The following is a 25,382-nucleotide window of genomic DNA, read 5'->3' as shown; positions in this document are numbered from 1 at the left end:
ATTGAGAAAATATGTTTTTAAATGAATTTGTATATTAGAAACATTTTAAGTAAAATGCAAGCAAAATTTTAAATTCAAGCTATTACTTAACTCTTTTTCATTTGTAAAACCACAGACATATCTACCACAAAATTATCTTTTAAAATGTAAACATTTAACACTTTTTATATTATTTTGAAGTAAACATTTAAAAATATATATTATTTTAAATATTAACAAATATTTTTCTTAGTAAAACACACCTGTTATTTTTGTTCCCTCCTTGGTCTCAGAAGGCACTCCAACACCATACTCATTTTCTCCAGAAACCCGGAAGTAGTAAATGGCACCTTCTTGCAAGCCAGTCACTTTGTAGGACAGGCGATGACAATTGTTTGTTACAGTGACCCATGCTTTTTTGCTGGCTTCTCGTTTTTCAATAACATAGTTCTTTACAGGTGCTCCACCATCATTTTCAGGAACATCCCAAGATAACACAACAGATTCTTTAGTTACGTCTTTTGCTGCAATATTAGATGGTGGGCCAGGAGTATCAAGAACTTTGACAATTAAAGTCAAGGTGGCAGTGTTCAGGATGTTTTGCAATGTTAATGTGTATTTTCCAGAATCGTTTCTTGTTGCTTTTTCAATAGTAAGAGATGTGCAATTATCTGAAGTATCAATGCTTGCTCGTGTACGGAGATCAGTGTCTGGTTTGTTCCACGTTACATTTGGGACTGGTTTGCCTCTGAAAGGAACAGTCATTGTGAATGACCCACCAGCCTTTACAATTAAAGTCTTCCGCATTTCACTGTCAATATCAAAGGCAGGTTCTTCTTCTCTTTCTTTTGCCACCTGAGGTTCTGAGACATCACTTGGTTCACTGGCACCAATTTTGTTAATGGATTTCACTCTGAAGACATACTCAGAGCCTGATACTAATCCGGTTATAGTGTATTCTGTGCCTCTTAAGTTCTGAATAGCAGTTGTCCAGTCAGTTTCATCAGTTTTCTTGTATTCAACTGTGTATCCTGTTACTGGAGCACCTCCATCAAACAGTGGCTTTGTCCACCCAATTGTGATATTTGACCTTGTAGAATCCATAATCTTGGGTTTAGATGGGGGAGATGGCAAGAAGATTGGATCTTCTGCCCGAATCAATGGTGTGGTTTCACTTGGAAGACTGAGGCCAGCAGCATTTTCTGCATAAACCCGGAATTCATATTCACATCCTTCACGGAGACCAGATGACTTCACTCTTAAATCATAAACTGGCTTTTTGTTTACACGAATCCATCGTAGGCTAGTTTTCTCACGCCTTTCAATTACATAGCCAGAGATCTCATTGCCTCCATCAGATGCAGGTCTTGCCCAGCACAGGGTTATCGAATCTTTGCTCACACTGGTGATCTCTAAAGATGTAGGTGGACTTGGAATGGTAAATGGGTCTAGGGCTTTGACAGCAACACTTTCTAGAGGCTCACCAATGCCATATTTGTTAACTCCCATCACTCTGAAAATATACTCATTACCCTTCAGTAGTTTTGTCACTTTACAGGATGTTGTTCTAAGCTCTCCTTCACAAAGTGTCCATGCAATTCTGCTGGTCTCACGTTTTTCTACAATATAATAATCAATATCTGCACCGCCATTTTCTTGAGGGGATCCCCATGATAAATGACATTTTTCAGCAGTGAGGCCATTTATTTCTAATGGGCCTGCAGGTGGGCCAGGTCTATCAAGTACTTTGCAATTAATTGCCAAAGATCTTGTTCCTGCAACATTTTGTAATGTTAGTACATACTGTCCTGAATCACCTCGAATACAGTCCTTAATGGTTATTGCAGTAGAGTGATCTGTTGAGGCTATTTCAACTCTAGCTTTTCCTTCAAGCTCCTTGCCATCCTTTGTCCATGAAATCACTGGTATTGGCCGTCCTGCAATATCAGCATTGACTTTAAACACTTCTCCAGCTTTCACAACTACAACATCCCTGAATTTGGCATCCATCATAATTCTTGGAGCCTCTACATCATCTTTTACAGTCACAGGTCCAGTTGATTCAGATGGCTGACTGAAGAGTCCAGCAGCATTCTTTGCAATCACACGGAATTCATATCGCTGGTCTTCTGTAAGTCCACCTACGTCAAAGTATGTTTCTTGCACATTAGTAAAGTTACACTTTAGCCAACGACCATCTGGTATCTCTCTGCGTTCAATAATATATCCTGTTACTTTAGCTCCACCATCATATTCTGGTTTAGTCCATTTCAGTGACACACATGTTCTTGTAATGTTCGTAACTTCTGGTTGACCAGGAGGATCACATGGATCTCTTGCAGCAACTGGTTCACATGATTTACTGCATTTGCCTATTCCGGCAATGTTTTCAGCATAGACACGATATTCATACAGCAGTCCTTCATCAAGACCTGTAACTTTCATTTGTGTATCAGGTATAAGGCTCTTGTTGACTTTTGTCCAAAGAATGCTGCTTCTTTCTTTACGCTCCAAGTGATATCCTAGTACTCTGCTACCTCCATCATTAACCGGTACCTGCCAAGTTACAATCATGAAAACTTTAGTTGCATGTGCCACATGAGGAGTTCCAGGTGGTCCCGGAGGCTTAAATGGATACTCTGCCACAACAGAAGGAGAATTAGTGTAAGTGCTTTTCCCATAGCGATTTTCTGCACAAATACGGAACTGATATTCAGAGCCAGTGGTGAGTCGAGATACTTTAATTGCTGTTCTTGCAACTGCTGAAGATACTACATCCCACGTTGTTGTCGTAGTTTCTCGCTTCTCCACAATGTAATTGCTAATATGGCACCCACCATCGTATGCTGGAGGTTTCCAAGACAGAGTTATGCTATCAGCACTAACTTCATCAATATGCACATCAGTTGGTGGTCCTGGTCTGTCAAGGACAACTACAGTTAAAGAAGCTGTTGTTGATCCGGCAGCATTTGAAAGATGTAATTCATAATGTCCCAAATCTTCATTTGAAGCTTCCTTGATGGACAGTGAAGTTGAAGTCTTTGATGTCTGAACATTTACCCTGGTTGTCTCTTTTAAGGGATTCCCATCCTTCTTCCAGCTAATGGTTGGAAGAGGTCGCCCTCTGAATGGCACATCAATCTTAAGATCATCTCCAGCTTTCACAGTGAATGTGTTGAAAAGGAGCTCAGCAGATGGCTGGATTTCAATATCTTTTGCAATGATTGGGACACCAAGTTCTCTTGGATCGCTTTTTCCTTTTTCATTAACAGCAATCACTCTGAAACTGTACTCTTCTCCCATACTTAAGCCTGTTATTGTTGCTTCTAATGTTTTCACCTCTGTACATGCACTCCATTTTGTACTTCCTTTAGTTTGCATTTCTACTATATAACCTGTAATTTTACTGCCACCATCACTCTCTGGCTTTTCCCATTTAATTGAAGCAGAGTTACGAGTCACATCAACAAGAACAACCTTTGCAGGTGGAGAAGGTGGTTCAGAAACCTTAACTGGGTCAGGTGTTTCTGCTGGTAAGCCAACCCCATATTCATTTACAGCTAGAACACGGAAGTAATAACTACATCCTTCTTGTAGTTGAGTAATTTTGAAGGAATTCTTAGTGCAGTTGTTTGTAATAGTGGCATATGCCTTTCTTGTGGATTCTCGCTTTTCAACTACATAGTTGGTAATTTTAGCTCCACCATCAATAAGTGGCGGTTCCCAGGCTAATGCTACAAAATCTTTCTTCACTTCTCCGATTGTCAGGTTTATAGGTGCACTAGGTGTATCAAGCACTCTGACATTAACAAAAGCTGATTTTTTGCCACTGTTGTTCTCTAAAGTAAGATTGTATCTACCACTATCAAATCTATTCACATTGTCAATGACCAGCATTGTATAGGAACTGGTGACTTCAATCTGAGCTCGCTCACTAATTGTTCCTTCTGCTTTTTCCCATTTAACTTCAGGTTCTGGTCTTCCTTTGATGGTGACAAACAGGCGTAATGTACCACTAGCACGTACAGTGACTACTTTTCTGAGATCTGCATCAAGTTCAATTTCAGGAGGTTCAATCTTCTCCGCTGCTATGACTGTACCAGGTATAGTAGCAGGTTCTCCTACACCTTCTGAGTTGATGGCACAGATGCGGAAGTTATACTCCTGGTTCTCTTTAAGTTTTGTTACGGTGAACTGTTTTGCTTGTAGTCCTGTTGGTGGGGTGCAGGTAGTCCATTCATCAGCAGCAGCTTCTTTTACTTCTACTACATATCCCTTAACTGGAGCACCACCATCATAAATGGGCTTACTCCAGGCAAGGGAAACTGATGACCTGGAAGTGTCTGTAACCTTTGGATTACTTGGTGGACCTGGTGGATATAATACATCACAAGCACGATAGAAAATGGATGGCTCACTGGGTTCCCCTACCCCTGCTGCATTTTCAGCAGAAACTCTAAATTCATAGAAATGCCCATCGGTAAGACCTGTTACTCTGAATCGCAAGTCCGTCAGCCTTTTCTTATTGCATTTGGTCCACCGGATACCATCTTTGTCTCGTTTTTCAAGTATGTAACCTTCAATTTCAGCTCCCCCATTGTCTTCTGGGCGACCCCATGTTACCACCATCGAATCTTTTGTGATTGCTGAAACTTCAGGTGTTGAAGGAGGACCAGGGGGTTTGTATGGATTACGAGCCACAATTGGCTCAGATTCCAAGGGTTCTCCAATTCCATATTTGTTCACTGCCATTACGCGGAAAATGTACTCATTGCCAGCAAGGAGTCTGGTTACTTTGTGGTTAAGAGCCTGCACGTCTATTGCTACTTGTGTCCATGAAAGCCTGCTTGTCTCTCTCTTCTCAATGATATAATGTGAGATACTAGAACCACCATCATATAAAGGTGGAGCCCATGCCAAGTAGCATTTTTCTGCTGTGACACCTGTAACCTTCAAAGGTCCTTCTGGAGGTCCTGGCCTGTCAAGCACTTTTACAGTGATTGGTATAGATTTTGTGCCACCAACGTTTCTGAGGTTAAGGGTATAGTGACCTCCATCTAGTCTCACACAGTCTTTGACAGTAAGAGTTGTTTTCTGAATGGTAGATTTAATTTCCATTCTTGCAGTTGCTTCTTCAAGGTCTTTACCATCTTTTGACCATGTAATGTCAGGAATAGGTTTGCCATGGATATCAGCTTCAAGAACAAAGGTTTCTCCAGCATGAACAACAATGACATCTTTGTATTTAGGATCCAGTGAAGCCCCTGGTGCTTCAATTTCATCTCTGGCAGTAATGGGCCCTGTACTTTCAGATGGTTCACTCAAACAACCTGCTGCATTTCTTGCAATTACTCTAAATTCATATCGTTGGTCTTCAACAAGACCACTTACTGTAAATTCTGTTTCCAACACATTTGTAAAGCTGGCTTTCATCCAGCGACCATCTGGTAGTTCTTTCTTTTCTACAATATATCCAGTTATTTTGCTTCCACCATCATATTCTGGTTTTTTCCACTTCAGTGTGATATTATTTCTTGTAACAACAATGGCTTCTGGGCGGCCAGGTGGGTCACAAGAATCTCGGGCAACATACAATTCTGATACTTTGCTGACTTTGCCAATGCCAACAATGTTTTCAGCAGAAACTCTGAACTCATATTCAAGACCTTCTTCAAGGCCATCTGTTTTATATTTGGTGTCTGCAATGAGTGACTTGTTCTGTTTTGTCCAAAGAATGCTGTTCTTATCTTTACGTTCAAGATGGTAGCCAAGAACTTTGCTTCCTCCATCATTAACTGGTTCATGCCATTGTACGATCATATGGTCCTTGGAAGCTGCTGTTACAAATGGGGTTCCAGGTGGCCCAGGCACCTTGTAGGGGTATTGCACAACAACTGGTTTAGAATCCAAAGGAGAGCTCTTCCCATATCTATTTTCAGCAGAAATCCTGAACTGGTATTCAGAACCTGTTTTAAGCTTTGTTGCTTTGATAGTTGTTCTTGCAACAGTTGCTGACACAATGCTCCACGTGGTAGTGCTTGTGTCACGCTTTTCTACTATATAGTTGCTTATCTGACAGCCACCAGTGTAATCAGGTGGATCCCATGATAAAACAACAAAGTCTGCGCTAACTTCGTCAAAGTGGACAGGTCCTCGTGGTGGGCCAGGCTTTTCCAGTACAATTATGCTCAGGTGCTCTGTTGCCGTACCTGCTGTGTTTGTTGCTGTTACTGTGTATTTACCAAAGTCTTCCTTGTTGCTTTCTTTAATATGTAAGATAGTTGACGTCGATGTATCCTGAATATGTAATCTGGTTGTCTGTTTCAGTGGCTGCTCATCTTTTGTCCAAGTAATAGTAGGTTTGGGTCTACCTATAAATGGTACTTCTACCTTCAGATCTTCTCCAGCCTGTACACTGTATGTATTAAACATCAGTTTGAAACTTGGCTCAATTGTCAAGTCTTTAGCTATCACAGGTATTCCAAGTGCTCTGGGATCGCTTTTGCCTTTTTCATTGTAGGCAATCACATGAAACTGATATTCCTGTCCTGGACTCAAACCAGACACAACTGCATTGCATGTTTTAGTCTCACTAACAACACTCCATTTTTCTGTTCCTTTAGGCAGCATTTCAACAATGTATCCCAAAATTCTGCTACCTCCATCATGTTCAGGTTTTTCCCATGTAAGTGATGCACTTCTCTGAGTCACATCGGTGAGTGTTACTTTCCCAGGAGGCAGAGGTGGCTCTGAGGCTTTGACAGCATCTGTGGTTTCAGCTGGAATACCAATTCCAAATTCATTTTCAGCCATAACTCTAAAGTAATAAATTGCTCCTTCTGTAAGATTTTCAACTTTAAAACTTGTCTTGCCACACTTAGCACTTACATTTGCAAATGCCTTCCTGGTTGACTCACGCTTATCTATTACATAGTTCTTTATCTTTGCACCACCATCAATAATGGGTGGTTCCCAAGATAATACAGCAGAATCCTTCTTTATATCCTTTACCACTAAGTTTTGTGGTGGTCCTGGTGTGTCCAACACTTTTATTGTAACAAATGCAGATTTAGAACCACTGCTGTTCTCCAACTTAAGAATGTACTTTCCAGCATCATTTCTATCACAGTTGTCAATTGAAAGTTGTGTGTAGTTTATGCCTTTATCAATCTGAACTTTTTCTGTGAATTCACCTTCTTCTCGAGACCACGTGATATCAGGTGTTGGTCGTCCCCTGAATGGTATGTGAATCCTAGCAGACCCACCAGCTCTAACCACTATCCCTTTTCTTAGCTCTGAATCAATATCAAGTTCTGGAGCTTCAAGTTTGTCTTCTGGTTTAATAGTACCAGGAACTGATGCAGCCTCTCCTACACCAACCTTGTTGAGGGCGCACACTCGGAGTTTATATTCTTGATGTTCAGTAAGCTTTTTGATTTCAAATCGAGTGGCACGTACACCTGTCTGTGGAGTAACGAGTGACCATTCATCTTCATCTGCTTTACAGATTTCTACAAGGTATCCCTGGATTTCACAACCACCATCATAAATAGGTTTACTCCAACCAAGTGTAACTGAACTTTTGGTGGTATCCACAACATGGACATTTGTAGGTGGGCCAGGCTTGAACATGGGGTCACAAGCTTTAAAGTAAGGAGAAACATGGCTTGGTTCACCCACTCCAGCAGCATTTTCAGCAGAAACTCTGAATTCATATTCATGATCCTCTGTTAATCCTGTAACTCTTAATCGCAAATCTGTAATTCGGCGTTTATTGCATTTTATCCATCTGATGCCTGCTCGGTCTCTCTTTTCTACAATGTAACTTATGATTTCACTACCTCCATCACTATCTGGCCGGCTCCAGCAGACAGTCATAGAATCCTTTGTGATGTTGGTGATTTCCAAGGCCTTTGGTGGTCCAGGAACCACAAATGGATTTTTCATCATTACTGGCACAGATTCTAATGGCTCACCAACCCCATACTTGTTAACTGCCATAATACGGAAAACATATTCATTTCCTTCCAAGAGTTTTGTTACTTTCAGCATTGTAGGTAAAACCTCTGAAGCAACAACAGTCCATGCTAGGCGACTAGTTTCTCTCTTCTCTACAATGTAATGAGAAATATCACTGCCACCATCATGAAGAGGAGGAGCCCATGCCAATGAACATTTTTCAGCTGTAACTCCTGTCACTTGGACTGGGCCCTCTGGAGGTCCTGGCCTGTCCAGGACTTTTACGTTTACTGGTACTGCCTTTGTTCCTGCAACATTAGAGGCTTCTAAAATGTACTGTCCACCATCAATTCTAATAGCATCTTTTACAATTATTAATGCACTGAAATCCGTGTTCTTTATTTCATATCTAGCAGTTTCCTCAAGCTCTTTATCTCCTTTGTACCACTTAATGGTTGGTAGTGGCTTTCCGTGAACATCAGCCTCAAGTCTGAATGTTTCACCAGCATTTACAACAATTGTGTCTTTGTACTTCGGATCCATTGAAATTCGTGGAAGTTCAACTTCATCCCTTGCTGTTATTGGTCCTGTACTGTCAGAAGGTTTGCTTATTGCACCTGCAGCATTCTTTGCAATTACTCTAAATTCGTATCTTTGGTCTTCAGTAAGCCCTGTTACAGTGAACTGAGTTTCAATGATATTTGTGAAGCTAGCTTTCATCCAGCGACCATCTGGTAAGTCACGTTTCTCTACAATATAACCAGTAATCTTACTTCCACCATCATATTCTGGTTTGGTCCACTGTAGAGTAATAGAATTTCTTTTTATTATTATAGCTTCTGGGCGACCTGGAGGATCACATGGGTCGCGAGCTACATAGCACTCAGAAACTTTACTTGTTTTGCCTACACCAACAATATTTTCTGCAGAAACTCGAAACTCATATTCAATTCCTTCTTCAAGGTTTGTTGTCTTAAAACTTGTGTCCTGAATAATAGTCTTGTTCACTTTAGCCCATAAAATGCTGTTTTTCTCCTTTCTCTCAAGATGGTAGCCCAGCACTCTACTGCCACCATCATTTATTGGTTCATGCCACTGTACGACCATGGAGTCTTTTGTAACCGTTGTCACAAATGGTGTGCCAGGAGGTCCTGGTTCCTTGTAGGGGTACTGTGCCACAACTGGCGCAGATTCCAATGCAAAGCTCTGCCCATACCTGTTCTCAGCAAATATTCTGAACTGGTATTCTGAACCAGTTTTCAGTTTAGTCACCTTCAGTGTAGTTCTTGCAACAGTAGCTGAAACTGTTTCCCACACAGTGGTGGTTGTATCTCTCTTGTGAACAACATAGTTGGTGATTTGGCAGCCGCCTGTGTACGCTGGGGGATTCCATGATAGGGTAATACTTTCTGCACTTATTTCATCAAACTTCACAGGTCCTACTGGAGGATCAGGTTTGTCTAGAGTTATAATTTCAACAGAGGCAGACTTTTGCCCAACAACATTAGCCACAGTGATTTCATAAGTACCACTGTCCTCTTTGCTAGTTTCTTTAATATTCAATATAGTGAGATCAGTCAAATCACTAACATTGACTCTTGTCGTCTGCCTTAATGGCTGGCCATCTTTTACCCAGGTAACAGTTGGTTTAGGTCGACCTGCAATTGGTACTTCTACTTTCAGATCTTGTCCCACTTGGATACTATAACTGTGAAAAGCGGGTCTTACATCAGGTTCAATCACCAGGTCTTTGGCAACTATTGGAACCGCAAGTGCTCTGGGATCACTCTTACCCTTTTCATTTACAGCCATTACTCTAAAAAGATATTCTTCCCCTTGAGTTAGGTTAGTAATAACCGCTTCAAGTGTTTTTACACGAGCACACTCTGACCACTTCTCACTACCCTTTGCTTGCATTTCAACAATGTATTGTATGATTTTGCTGCCACCATCATGTTCAGGTTTTGCCCAGCTTAGCGAGACACTGTTTCTTGTGACATCATCCACTGTTATTTTCCCAGGAGGCTGTGGAACTTCAGCAACTTTTATTGGGTCACTGGTTTCCGCGGGGAGGCCAATTCCGTATTCATTCTCAGCAGAGATTCTAAAGAAGTAATAGCAGCCTTCCTGAAGTTGATCTACTTTCCATGAAGTCTTGTGGCAGTTTGTTACAACAGCTGCATATGCCTTTCTTGTTGCTTCACGCTTTTCAATAATGTAATTCTTTATTTTTGCTCCACCATCCAAGAGAGGAGGCTCCCATGAAAGTGAAACAGAGTCTTTAGTGATCTCTCTGATTTTTAAGTTAACAGGTGCACTTGGGGTATCCAGTACTCTTACACTGACAAAGGCAGACTTTGTTCCACTGCTGTTTTCTAAAGTCAGAGTATACTTTCCAGTATCAAATCTGTTAACATTGTCTAGAACAAGGGAAGTAAAGCTGCTAGTAGTATCAATAATAGCTGCTTCTCTGATCTCACCATCCATTTTACCCCATTTTACTTCAGGTGTTGGACGGCCTCTGATGGGAACAAACAGTCTTAAGGAACCTCCTGCCCTCACATTTACAATCTTCCTTAATTCCATGTCAAGGTCAAGGTCTGGTGCCTCCATCTTTTCTTCCACAATAACAGAACCAGGAACGTCTGCATGCTCTCCAACTCCTGCTTTATTAACTGCACATATGCGGAATTTGTATTCATGTTTTTCTACTAATTTTTCTACTTCCATGTGAGTATTCTTAATTCCGGTTGGAGGGGTACAAATTGCCCATTCACCATCACTTACATCACATTTTTCCACAATGTATCCCTGAATTTCAGAGCCACCATCATAGATAGGTTTACCCCATGAAAGAAATACAGAAGATCTTGTGACATCCACAACTTTAGGATTATTGGGTGGACCTGGCTTGTAAATAGGATCACATGCTTTGTAGTAAGTGGAAGGTGGGCTTGGTTCACTAAGACCAGCAGCATTTTCAGCTGAAACTCTGTACTCGTAATCATGATTTTCTATAAGCCCAGTCACTCTGTATCGCAGTTCACTTATCAGGCGTTTGTTACATCTTGTCCAGCGAATACCTTCCTTATCTCGTTTTTCAAGGATGTAGCCTAGGATTTCACTGCCACCATCTGAGGCTGGCCTTTCCCATACAACTATCATAGAATCCTTGGTAATGGCTGTGACTTCTGGTGCCTTCGGTGGAAGTGGCACTACAAATGGGTTCTTTGCGAGTACTGGTTCAGACTCAAGAGGTTCACCAACACCGTATTTATTTACTGCCATGATGCGGAAAACATATTCATTTCCTTCTAAAAGTTTTGTAACTTTGCAATTCAGGGTTTGCACATTTGAATCAACGACCATCCACACCAAGCGACTTGTTTCCCTTTTTTCTACAACGTAGTGCGAAATATCGCTACCACCATCTTGTAGCGGAGGTTTCCATGACAGCATGCATTTTTCAGCAGTAACGCCTGTAACCTCAACAGGTCCTTCTGGTGGTCCAGGTCTGTCAAGAACTTTGACATTAACAGGAACTTTCTTTTCACCTGCAACATTCTTTGCCAGTAGTACATACTGACCACTGTCAACTCTAATGGCTTCCTTCACACTAAGGCTTGTTGCAAAATCCGTACTTTTTATTTCCATACGAGCAGTGTTTGTCAGCTCACGATCACCTTTCAACCACTGAATAGAAGGTATTGGTTTGCCATGAACGTCAGCGTCAAGTTTGAATGACTCACCAGCATGGACTACAATAGTGTCTTTGTATTTTGGATCCATACTTATATGAGGTGGTTCTACTTCATCTCTTACTGTAATTGCCCCTGAGCTCTCAGATGGTTCACTGAAAACACCTGCAGCATTTCGTGCTATAACACGGAACTCATACCTCTGGTTTTCAACCAGACCAGTTACTTCAAACTGGGTATCAATGACATTTGTAAAGCTTGCTTTCATCCAACGACCATCAGGTAGCTCTTTCTTTTCAACAACATAGCCTGTGATCTTACTTCCACCATCATACACAGGTTTCTTCCACTGAAGTGTTACTGAGCTTCTTGTGACAATTATAGGTTCTGGACGACCTGGAGGGTCACATGGGTCATGTGCAGTATAGCATTCAGATGCTCTACTTGCCTTTCCAATGCCCACTATGTTTTCTGCATAAACTCTGAACTCATATTCAAGACCTTCCTCAAGGCCAGTTGTCTTAAATTTGGTATCTGGAATAGGTGTTTTATTCAGTTTAGCCCACAGAATGCTGTTTCTTTCTTTGCGCTCCAAGTGATACCCAATGATCTTGCTACCACCATCATTGACTGGTTCATTCCATTGTACCACCATGCTGTCTTTTGAGACATTTGTTACAAAAGGTGTTCCAGGTGGACCGGGAACTTTAAATGGGTATTGGGCTATGATTGGCTCTGAAGTGAGATAGATACTCTTCCCATACCTGTTCTCAGCTGCGATTCTGAACTGATATTCACAGCCAGTCTTTAATCGACATGCTTTTATAGTTGTTCTTGCAACAGTAGCTGACACAATCTGCCAAGTGGTGGTGGAAGTGTCTCTTTTTTCTACAATGTAATTATTGATAGAGCTACCACCATCATACTTGGGTGGTTCCCAGGAAATGGTAATACTATCTGCTGTTACTTCATCTACTTTTACTGGTCCGGTTGGAGGTCCTGGTTTGTCAAGGACAACAATATTTAGGGTCTCAGTTGCTTCACCTGCAGAGTTTGTAAGTTTAACTAAATATGTCCCCACATCTTCTCTGCATGCTTCTTTTATTGTTAACACTGTGTTATTTTCTGAACTTTCTGCATTTACTCTTGTAGTCTGCTTCAATGCCACATTATCTTTATGCCAAAACACTGTTGGTTTGGGTCGACCAACAAAAGGAACATCAACCTTTAAGTCCTCTCCTGCTAGAACACTGAAAGTGGTAAACAGTAGTTTGAAAGCTGGTGGAATCACAAGATCTTTTGCAACAACAGGTATACCCAGCTGGCGAGGATCACTGATACCTTTCTCATTCTGAGCTGAAACACGGAAGGTGTATTCTTCACCTTGGATCAATCCTGTGATAGTGGCTTCAGTAACTTTCACTGTAGCACAAGTTGACCACTTTTCACTGCCTTTGCTTTGCATTTCTACAATGTAGCCCAGAATTCTGCTACCACCATCATGTTCAGGTTTTTCCCAAGATAAGGATACGCTATTTCTTGTCACATCCAACAAAGTTATTTTCCCTGGTGGAAGTGGCCTTTCTGATACTTTTACGGATTCTGAAGTTTCAACTGGAAGGCCTATTCCATACTCATTTTCAGCTAGGACTCTGAAGTAGTAGTTGCAGCCTTCTTGCAGTGAATCAACTTTCCAGCTGGTCTTGTGGCAATTGGCATTAACAGTTGAATAAGCTTTTCTTGTTGATTCACGCTTTTCAACAATGTAATTTTTTATTTTAGACCCACCATCTATGAGAGGAGGCTCCCATGTGAGTGTAACTGATGATTTTGTAACTTCTTTTATTTTCAAATCTTGAGGTGCCCCTGGGGTATCAAGAACTCTGACGTTCACAAATGCTGACTTACTACCTGAGCTGTTTTCGATTGTCAGTATGTATTTGCCACTATCAAATCTATTTACATTTTCCACAATAAGTAGAGTATAAGAGCTTGTCGATTCAATGCTTGCTCTATCCAAAGATTCCCCATGTTCTCTTGTCCATTTTACTTCAGGTGCTGGTCTTCCTTTAATTGGGACAAAGAGCCTTAGAGTACAGCAGGCTCTAATAGTGACAACTTTACGTAGTTCTGCATCAAGTTCAATCTCTGGAGGTAGCATTCTTTCTTCAGCTTTTGGAGTCCCAGGAACAAGAGCAGGTTCTCCAAGACCTTCAGAGTTCATAGCATATATCCGTATTTTATACTCTTGATTTTCTTTCAGGTCAGTGATGGTAAAAGAAGTGGCCTTTAGACCTACTGGTGGAGTTACAATCTTCCACTCGTCTTCTTCAGGTAATGCGATCTCAACCATGTAACCTGTGATCTCTGAACCACCATCGTATATTGGTTTGTTCCATGCTATTGTAATTGAGGACTTGCTGCTATCCAAAACACGAGGATTACCTGGGGGACCAGGCTTAAATACAGTATCACAAGCTTTATAGAATGGACTGGTTGGGCTTGGCTTACTGACTCCAGCAGCATTTTCAGCCATGACTCTGTATTCATATTCATGGCCTTCTGTCAGTCCAGACACTTTATAACGTAAGTCAGTAACAACGCGTTTGTTACATTTCACCCACCGTAGACCAGCCCTGTCTCGACGTTCAACAATATAGTTAGTTATTGGGCTTCCACCATCAGAATCAGGATGGCCCCAACAGACAACCATAGAATCTTTTGTGATTGCTGTAACTTCAGGTGTTTTAGGTGGATCAGGTGGCACATATGGATTTACTGCAAGAATGGGCTCTGATTCCAGAGGCTCACCAACTCCATATTTGTTAACAGCCATAACACGGAACACGTATTCATTGCCCTTCAACAGCTTAGTAACCTTCAGTTTAGTTAATGGAACTTCTGTGGCTACAGCTGTCCATGCCAATCTACTAGTTTCACGTTTTTCAACCACATAATGGTCAATCTTTGCTCCTCCATCATCCAGTGGAGGTAACCATGACAGCACACATTTTTCTGCAGTGACTTCAGACACAGCCAAAGGCCCTTCTGGGGGACCAGGTCTATCAAGAACTTTAACATTGAAGATATGCTTGGCAAAGCCACCAGGATTTGTTGCAGTAAGTGTATAGGCACCACCATCTCTTCTTGAAGAATCTTTATGGATAAGAACAGTAGAGAAATCTGCTATTTTTATTTCTAATTTTGCTGTGTCTTCAAGTTCTTTCTCTCCTTTTGTCCATGTCATAGTTGGTGGAGGGCGACCTGAAACATCAGCCTCAAGTCTGAAAACTTCACCTGCTTTCAGCACTAAGGTGTCTTTGTACTTAGCATCCACCCTTATCTTTGGTGCTTCAATGTCATCTCTACAAGTTATTGCATCTGATGGCTCAGAGGGCTGACTAACAGCCCCACCAGCATTCCTAGCAATCACACGGAATTCATAGGCAGCATCTTCTGTCAAACCACTTACAGTGAATTCAGTCTCTAGTATATTGCTGAAATTAGCCTTCAGCCAACGGCCATTAGGAAGGTCTCTTTTTTCAACGGTGTAGCCAGTTATCTTAAAACCTCCGTTATATTCTGGTTTGGTCCACTTCAGTGTAACTGCATGTCTTGTAATGTTCAGAGGTATCGGCTTACCAGGTGGATCTATTGGGTCTAGGGCAAACACAGGCTCAGATGGCTTGCTTGGCTTACTCTTCCCAGCCAGATTTTCTGCTATAACACGGAATTCATATGCAATGCCATCGGTAAGTCCAGTTGATTTAAAGATATTGCCTGATACCAACATTTTACTTACAGTCTGCCAAATAATGCTATTTCGTTCTTTTCTTTCAACATGATATCCCAGAATTGGGCTTCCACCATCAGTAACTGGCTCATTCCAGCTAATGGTCATGGTTTCTCTGGTGACTGCAATCACCTGAGGAGTGCCAGGAGGCCCAGGTACCTTAAATGGGTAGTTGGCAACTACAGACTCTGAAGTAATGGCTGGACCAATTCCGTATCTGTTTTGAGCTTTAACACGGAACTGATACTCAACTCCAGTAGTAAGACGAGTGGCTTTAAATGTAGTACGTATCACTGTTGTTGCCAATTCAGTCCATGTGGTACTGTCAGTTTGACGCATTTCTACAACATAGTTACTTATTGGTACACCACCATCATTCAAAGGAGGCTCCCATGAGAATGTTAGAAAGTCAGATGAAATTTCATCAAATTTGATTGGTCCAGTAGGAGGTCCAGGTATGTCATGAACCTGAACTGTGATTACTTCACTAACTTCTCCGACAATATTTTTAGCTGACAGTGGATATTGACCACTATCACTTCGTTTACATTCATTGATGGTTAGTATGGTTGCAGTTGCAGTATTTTCGTAATTTACCCTTTGTGTTTGCTTAAGTATCTGGTCTTCTTTCTTCCAGGTCACAGTAGGCCTTGGGCGACCAAGCACAGGGATTTCAATCTTGATATTGTCACCAGCTTTGGCAATGACTGTTTTCTGGTAGATACCACGGAGGTCAAACTCTGGTAGCATTGTTTGCTCCTTGATAATAACTGGTCTGCTTTCTCTTGGGGCACTTCTTCCAGCACTGTTAACTGCCATAACCTGGAAAGTATACTCTTCATTTTCAGTTAGATTCTTTACTACACAGTCCAGCGTTTTTACAGTGGTGATATGTGCCCACTGGTTGGTTCCTTTTCTCTGTGCTTCAATTACATACCCAGTGATCTTGCTGCCACCATCATGTTCTGGTTTTGGCCAAGCCAGGCTAACTGAGTTCCGTGTTACATCCATAATATTAAGGCTCTCAGGTGGGGATGGTGCCTCAGAAGCTCTTACTGGTTCTGCCGTTTCAGCTGGTTCACCAATACCATACTCATTTTCAGCCAGCACTCTGAAATAGTATTCACACCCCTCAGCCAAATTAGGAATCCTGAAGGAACACTTCTGGCAGTTGGTTGTGACTGTTGAATATGCTTTCCGAGTCGATTCACGTTTCTCGACAATATAGTTTGTTATACGTGAACCACCATCTATCAGAGGCATATCCCATTGGAGGGTGATGCTGTCTTTGGTTATATCTCTAGGCTTAAGGTTTATCGGTGGACCTGGTGTATCCAAGACTTTTACATTTACAAAGCCAGTCTTCTTACCAGCAGCATTTTCAAGAGTCATTACGTATTTTCCTGCATCGTATCTGGTGCATTCTGTGACAATCAAGAGTGTAAAAGAATCAGTATTTTCAATACTGGCACGTCCTTTGAGTGAAACATCATCTTTTGTCCATGTAACTTCTGGAGTTGGACGTCCTTTAATTGGCACAAAAATCCGAATAGTTAATCCAGCTCTAACAACAAGTGTTCTTCTTAGCTCAGCATCTAATTCAAAGTCAGGAATCTCTTCCCGGTCTTTGATTTCCACACTTGGAATTACTGCTGGTTCGCCGACACCTGCAGCATTCATGGCAGAGATTCTGAAATTGTATTTGGCTCCTGTCTGCAGATGAGCAACAACAAACTGCGTGATTCTTAAAGCAGTCCCTGTTGTGTCTTTTACCCATTCTTCTTCTCCTTCCTTTTGATGCTCTACTATATAGCCAATGATGTCAAGACCACCATCATAGTGAGGCTTGCCCCAGGCTAGAGATGCACTTGTCTTTGTAGTATCAGTCACTCTTGGATTTGCAGGTGGACCTGGTGGGTCTGAAAAGTGAGGAAAAGATAAAACATTACATTACAAAGGAAGTCACTCTTATGCTGTCTGAATGTGCTCCCCACCCATCCCATCCACCCCCAAAAAAGAAAAGGCATGATACTAACATGCAACATCCTTGCATATGACTGATTTTGAAACATCACTTGGTGGTCCAACTCCTGCTCTATTTTCTGCACTGACACGGAATTCATATTCATTTCCTTCCAGGAGACCAGTTACTTTGCATCTAAGGTCTGAAACTGGTTTCTTTGTTGCCCTGACCCATCTTAAACCTTTCTTTTCTCTTCGCTCCACATAGTAACCTGTGATTTCACTTCCACCATCATCTACCGGCCTTTTCCAGGTAACTGTGACAGTATTTTTAGTCACATTTGTTACTTCTGGTTTTCCAGGAGGGCCTGGGGGACCTGATAAGGAAGAAAAAAGTACAGTTAAAACAAAAATCAAGTATTCTGAGATTAATAAAAACACACTGGAACTTCTTAGCTTGTTCTACGTACCAAATCTATCCACCATTTTAACTGGTTCTGATTGTACTGGTTCACCCTTGCCATATTGATTTACTGCTGAGACACGGAAAACATATTCATTTCCTTGAATGAGCTTGCTAACAACATGCCTACAGCTTTCAATATTTTCAGCAACCAATGTCCAGAGCAGACGGCTAGTTTCTCTCTTTTCAAGAACATATGATTTGACTGGTGATCCACCATCTTCTGCTGGAGGTGACCATGTAAGAGTTGCTTTTTCTGCTGAAACATTGCTGATCTCAATAGGCCCTGGAGGTCCTGGAACGTCTAAAACTTTCACATGTACGCTCTCCTGCTTAGTGCCAAAAGGATTGGTTGCAGTGATTGTGTATTCTCCAGAATCTTTTCTGGCTGCATATTTGACAGTTAGAGTAGAAGACGTTGGTGTGGTTTCAATGTGCACAAGCTCTGAAGGTCTAAAATCTTTTCCAGCTTTTGACCATGCTGAAGTTGGAGGTGGTTTGCCACGGATACTAATAGCAGACACTGTAATGGTGTCTCCTGCTTTTACTGTTAAGCCTTCCTTCAAAGTAGGATCGATAACAATGCTTGGTGCCTCTGTCAAAACAAACAAACAAACAACCCCCCCCGAGTGTTATAACAAGAACATAAAAAAAAAAAAAAAAAGGATTTGGTGTTAATTATTCAAATAAAATTCTACATTTTTAATGCCGTCTACATACCATACTCATCCTTGCATATTATGGTTCCTGTGGATTCAGATGGAGGACTGATAGCTCCAGCAGTGTTCTTTGCTCTAATTCTGAACTCATATTTGGAGCCTTCAGTGAGGTCAGTTACAGTAAATGCACAATCTGGAACATTCACATGATTAGCTTTTGTCCAAGTCTTTGAGGGTAAATCACGCTTTTCAACAATATAGCCAGTTAACTTATGTCCACCATCATATTTTGGTTCTGTCCAAATGAGTGTTACTGAGTTCCTAGTTACATTGATAACTTCAGGTTTCCCAGGGGGATCTAGAAGAAAAAATAATAAATATCTGTCAAGCAAAATTTATTTGAAATTTCAGAATTTTCCTTTTTATTCTCCTGATGACTTACCAATAGGATCAAGTGCCACAACTGGTTCAGATGGCAGACTTGGTTTACCTACTCCAGCCATATTGATTGCCATTACTCTGAATTCATATTCCAGACCTTCAGTTAACCCTGTCACTCTGAAATCTTTCATTCTTATTGGTGTTTTATTTGCTCTCTTCCACAGAAGACTATTTCTTTCTTTGACTTCAATGTGATAACCTAGAAGATAAATGGTGAGATGAAAATATGAGGGGGTTTTGCATTTCTTGCAGCATTGTGAAACATCATATTGCCTGTATGGCATGTCACATAGGCATTGTGCAAGAGGAACACTGAAAACCAGATTAAGAACTGGATGTGGACATACATTACAGCTGTATGTAATTGCAATGACGAGATGTTTGTAAATGCAAATTGCTCATTTTATAGACTCAAGTAATGTAACACATAGGTGAGTTTGTTTTTCTTTCTTTATATATTTTGGCTCTGTGCAAAAATATTGTTTCTCAGTTAGTCTTTCCCCAATTTTTAAGTTAATTTTTTTAAAACAAATCATCGTAGAGAAAGAGTAGGAAGTAAAACAGTGAAATCAATCAATCAATCAATCAATCAATCAATCACTCACTCAATTTAAAGCATAAACACCTGATAGTTTTATCTTACCCTTTGACAGAGAGAAAGAACTATTAAGAACTGAAACACTAGGGAGGCTTTTGGAGATATACCTGTGATTGGTGAGCCTCCAGTTCTTCTGGGATCAGTCCAAGTTAAAGCTACAGATTCACGCCGAACATCAACAATGTTGGGAGGTGGAGGAGCATCTGGCACATCTAAACAATATAAAAAAATGCAGTAACATTACAAATAAATACCACTCCTAAAACATTTTTTTCAATTTTGAAAATTATAATGGATACTTACCAAATGGATGTTTTGCAATGACAGGGTCAGATTTAAGACCTTCACCTACTCCGTATTTATTTTCAGCCCTGATCCTGAATGTATATTCATTTCCTTCATGAAGTCTTGTAACTCTAAATGTGGTTTTCTGGACTGCAGAGGCACATGTCACCCACTTATTGTTTACATTATCTCTCTTCTCTAGGACATAGTTAGTGATTTCTGAACCACCATCATCTTTTGGAGGGCCCCACTTTAAGGTTATGGCATCAGCTGTGACTTCTTCAAATTTCACCGGACCTGTTGGTATGCCAGGTTTGCCAACAACTTTCACAGAAATAATGCCTTCCTTGCTGCCAACGACATTCTTCAGAGTTATTGTGTATTTTCCAGCATCAGCTTTCTGGCAGTCATGTACTACAAGTGTGGTGTTAACTGCTGTAGATTCAAATGCAACTCTTCCACTCTCAGTAAGTGCCTGGTCTTCATCTTTCTTCCAAGTTACAGTTGGGACAGGCTTGCCTTTAATTGGGATTTTAAGACGGAAATTGCTACCCTCTTTAGCTATATAGCACAAATCAGGTAGATCTCTTAAATCAAGATCAGGTGCCACTGTAAAAATAAAAGAAACCGATTATTCAACTGTGCAAAAACTCTGTGATAAAATTAAGATGCTGTTTTAAAGGTATCTGATTCGTATGTATGCATAGTAATGATAGTAAGCATAAAATAAATGTAATTTGGGTAAGTGAAGCACTGAATTAATGATCTTAAGTTGTTTCTTACCAACATCATCTCTTGCCACAATTGTGAGCTCTGTTGGAGTTCCATATCCAGCATCATTTTGGGCTTTCACTCTGAAAGTGTATTCTTGTCCTTCTTTTAGGTCTCTCATTGAAAAATGGAGGTTCTTTGCCCGCATGACTTCTTGCCATTTATCTTCACCAATCAGGACCTCAACAACATATGCAAAAATACGGCTTCCACCATCACTGATAGGTTTTTTCCATACTAAATTGCATGATGATTTTGTTATAGCTGAAGCTTTTAGATCCACAACTGGCCCAGGTGTTTCTAGAAGGAAGAAAAGCATAGTAAGTGTCTGTCCAAGCTAAAAATAAAAATTATTTGAATACTAAAACAGGTGAAATTGATTCATTTTTCTTACCAGAAGCTTTAACAGCATCACGAGTTTCACAGGGGTCACCAATACCATATTCATTTTCAGCAAAAACCCTGAAGAAGTAAGATTTGCCTTCTTCTAAGTTAGTTATCCTGCAGCTTGTTTTTGGACATTCTGTTGTTACTGTGGACCATGACTTTCTTTCTGCATCACGTTTTTCAACGACATAATTTGTGATTGGACTGCCACCATCTATTAGAGGAGGTTCCCACATAATGAAGGCAGAATCCTTAGATGCTTCCTTTACAATCAGGTTTATTGGAGGGCCTGGAGTATCTAGATAAACACATCAACCCCATATTTGATTTAGTAAACAAAATACAAAAAATTATCAGTTAAAAAGTTAACAAATATATTATAATGGGGAAAACTCTGGGACTTACCAAGTACTTTTACAACAATAGTGTATGCCTTTTTACCACAGATGTTCTCCAGACTGAGGACATATTTTCCAGCATCATATTTGTTTACATTTTCACAACGCAGGAAGGTATCAAAATCAGTTGACTTGATGTCTAATCCTTGTCTATCTCTTAGGTTAGCACCCACTTTAGACCATGTAATCTTTGGTGGTGGACGTCCTCTTACTGGCACATAAAGTCTCATTGTGACTCCAGCACGCAGCACAAGGACTTTCCTTAGTTCTGCATCAAGTTCTCCTTCAGGAGGAACTGTGTGTTTAACAAAAAACATGCAATTAAAACATCATCTTTAAAACTATCACTAAAGTTACTGTGACAAAAAGTCCCTCTTTACTGGCATTTCACTAGATTAACGAACTTGTTCTCATGCCCGTGATGATATTAGTGAGTCAGTGTCCTGACTCCCATTTTAAGATCGTTTGCAAACTTGGCTTTTTTTTCACTGATTTAACTTCCTTTTTTTCTGCCTTTTCCACCATTTACATTACTTATCATATAAAGAAGTCTCCTAGTTCCTCTAGAACTCAAAGGAGTTTCAAAGCCTCCTGGACTGTACTGCTTATCTTGAACCAAGACAGTTCTGGTACAGCAAAATGCATACAGAAGCCAGTATGGCTCTTAAGGAATAAGTGTCATCTAATTAAAGTGTGCCACACAGATGCTTAGAATAGTAATCTTGGCTTCAAATTATTTGGAAGACATGAAGAAGACTGAAAGTTTTAAGAATAGAAGAGAGATCTGAATAGTCTAATTTTAGGATTAGAGAAAGAAAAAATTCTTGAAGACCCAAAATAGGAGGCAGAAGAGTATCTAGCATACAAATGAAAAAAGCAGACACCAGTCAGATTCTACTCAGTTCCTAACAGCCCTCTTCCAAATTAACCACTTTTAGCCTATGTTTTTTGAGAAATGACACATTCCAAATTAATCTGCTTCTGTGATCTGTGATAAACCCTGTCGTTGGAACCCATCCCATGAATTAAAGCAAAAGTCAACAAAGGTAACTTGTTTTCGGTGAACATACTTAAAATGTCTTTGGCAGTGTGTTTATCAGGAACATCACTTGGATCACTGTATCCAATCTTATTGACAGCATAAACACGGAACTGGTACTCTGTATCTTCTATCAGCCCTGTTACCACAAATCGCGTAGCCTGTAAGTTCTTGGGTAGATTGCATCTGACCCAGTTGTCTGTGTCAGCTCTTTTTGCTTCCACTAGATAACCAATAATAGGGCTTCCTCCATCATATGCTGGTTTGCTCCATGACAGGCTTATCGAATTACGAGTAGTATCAACCACTTTTGGGAAAGCAGGTGGGCCAGGAGGGTCTGAGAATTAAAATAACATAAAGTTATCATACCAAATGCTGTACAAATGTATTTGGAAATAACCATGGAAAATATCTGAGACTTTTAGCTTACATTGAGGATCACGAGCGTACACTGCTTTAGAAGGTGCGCTAGGCTTGCCAGGTCCGGCCTTATTCAATGCTATCACTCGGAACTCATATTCTGTTCCTTCTTGGAGTCCAGTAGCTTTAACAGTTCTTTCAATGACAGGCTTTCTGTTTACCTTTGTCCAGTTAAGAGCCTTAGTTTCACGCTTCTCAAGTATATAACCAGTTATTGGGGATCCACCATCACTAGCTGGTGGCTTCCAGCTAACCGTCATAAAGTCTTTTGTTACATTGCTAATTATCGGTGGATCACAAGGTCCAGGTACATCTGTGAAGATTTATTTGAAAGTTATGTTCACATTCATAAGTGTACACAAAAAACCAGTGACTAATGAAGCTATCCCACAACGTACTTACCATATGGATTCTTAGCAACTGCTGGTTCAGTCAAGATAGGGTCTCCAACACCATATTTGTTTTCAGCACATATGCGGAACTGATACTCATGTCCTTCTATTAGTTTCTCCACTGTGCAGCTTGTAATGGGTACATTGGCACTGACTTGGGCCCAGTTTGGTCTGCTTGTTTCACGCTTGTCTACAATGTAGTTAGTAATTTCTGAACCTCCATCTTCCAGAGGAGGCTCCCAAGAAAGCATTGCACGATCTGCATACATATGCTTGATTTTAACGGAGGCCGGTGGTCCAGGCTTATCTAGAAGAATTAACATCACATTGTTATAGCTCTATCTCTTGCTATATCATTTATCTATAAATGCATTTATTAACAGACAGTCTTTAGCTTACCAAGTACTTTAAGCTTAATGGTTGCTGACTTTGATCCACTTGCATTTTCAGCAGTAATAGTATAGTCTCCTGTTTGCTTCCTGTTAACACTGAACAACTCAACTGTAGCAAGATTTCTCTTAGTAGTGATCTTAACACCTTCAGACGGCTTTAAAAATTCTCCTTCTTTCTTCCAGGTGATTGTTGGCATCGGCTTGCCATATACATTTGCTTCCAGACGCACATTAGTTCCAGCTTTTACTGTAAGCTGTGATTGCATAGACAGATCCAACTCTATTCTGGGGGGAACTGAAAGGAAACAGCCAAAGAGTTAATCAATCTAGTAAGAGGTAAACATCTCATTCTTCACATGAGTGTTAGTTCAATATGCACAGATTCTTACTGGAGTTCTCAAATGCTTTTACGTTTCTTACCATTTTCTGGATGAATGGTCACTGGATCAGAAGGTTCTGAAGGTCGGCTAATGTTAACCGCTGTCTTGGCAATTGCTCTAAACTGGTATTGAGCATTTTCTTCCAAATCAGTAGCAGTGTACTCTTCTAGGGGTATTTGGTGTGGAGTTGTATTGCACCGAACCCACTTATCACCAGGTAATTTGCAAGCTTCAACAAAGTAACCAATAAGTTTGCTACCACCATCATGCTTTGGTCTTGTCCATACCAGTGATACAGTACTCTTAGTGACATCAATCACTTCAGGTTTTCCAGGGGGATCTAGGGCAAATAAGATCACATTACAGTCTGTTTTGCCAAAAAAGCTAACATATTAAAAAATGGCTTTAATAGTGCTGGATCCTATTTACACATACCCCACACAGTGCACTCACAGTGCAGTCATGGTAAACATGAAAATATAAACATAAGGGCAAACTCAAGATCGTGAAGAGTTGCAGATATATTGAAAATGACCATAAAAACAGTAGTCTGTTGCAAATTACTGGTGTGTTTGGCTTACCAACTGGTGCTCTTGCTGTGACAAACTCAGTTGGTTTACTAGGTTTACTTGCTCCAGCTCTGTTCAGTGCATAAATTCTGAAAGTATACTCAAGACCTTCAATAAGGCCCACGCAAGGGTATTCTGTGGAGCGCACAGCTGTGTCATTAGCTTTCACCCACAGTAAACTGTTCCTTTCTTTGCGCTCAATGAGATAACCGGTGATTGGACTGCCTCCATCACTATCTGGTTTATCCCAGGCAACAAAAATGCAGTCCTTATTGACCTTCGTAATACGTGCATTCTTTGGTTCACTAGGAACATCTAGAAAGAAATACAAAGATGGATATCAATTACACGTTTTCCTACTAGGAGGACTAAAAAGAGAAATGCTGCTCTCAAAAACTGACATACCAAATGGGAACCTTGCAATCATCTTGCCAGAAGTAAGCGGCTCAGAAATCCCAAAACGATTTTCAGCACGAACGCGGAACATATACTCTTCTCCAGGAATCAGTTTTCCAATTCTGCAGCTTGTCTTTGTGACAGAAGCTAAAGCTGTTACCCAGTCTCCTCGGCTTACATCACATTTCTCAACTACATAGTTTGTAATATTACTGCCACCGTCTTCAAGAGGTATATGCCATGCAAGAGTGCAAGCATCAGCATCTATTTCAGAAATATCAAATGGAGGCTGTGGTGGACCTGGTTTATCTGCACAAAAAAGTATATTAAGAAAAAAGGGATGAAAGGAAATGGCAACCACTGGAATATACTAAAACTATTTTTCTATAAAGCTGGGTTTA

General features: G+C 40.6%; 1 protein-coding gene across 1 annotated transcript in view; it reads right to left on the bottom strand.

The window, feature by feature from the left end:
• The window catches only part of TTN (titin), a 246,273-nt gene that overhangs the window by 27,938 nt on the left and 192,953 nt on the right, over positions 1-25,382 (bottom strand). The window contains 17 exon segments of the mRNA XM_009333163.1: positions 243-17,348; positions 17,466-17,768; positions 17,862-18,449; positions 18,575-18,871; positions 18,956-19,153; positions 19,660-19,764; positions 19,856-20,446; positions 20,621-20,908; positions 21,003-21,293; positions 21,401-21,688; positions 22,464-22,769; positions 22,863-23,165; positions 23,255-23,551; positions 23,644-23,931; positions 24,057-24,356; positions 24,598-24,900; positions 24,991-25,290. Coding sequence (XP_009331438.1) covers positions 243-17,348; positions 17,466-17,768; positions 17,862-18,449; positions 18,575-18,871; positions 18,956-19,153; positions 19,660-19,764; positions 19,856-20,446; positions 20,621-20,908; positions 21,003-21,293; positions 21,401-21,688; positions 22,464-22,769; positions 22,863-23,165; positions 23,255-23,551; positions 23,644-23,931; positions 24,057-24,356; positions 24,598-24,900; positions 24,991-25,290 — 22,152 coding nt within the window.

The sequence above is a fragment of the Pygoscelis adeliae genome, unplaced genomic scaffold (genome assembly GCF_000699105.1).
Source record: "Pygoscelis adeliae isolate BGI_AS28 unplaced genomic scaffold, ASM69910v1 Scaffold160, whole genome shotgun sequence".
Taxonomy (NCBI): Eukaryota; Metazoa; Chordata; class Aves; order Sphenisciformes; family Spheniscidae; genus Pygoscelis; species Pygoscelis adeliae.
This window is presented reverse-complemented; position numbering and strand designations above follow the sequence as displayed.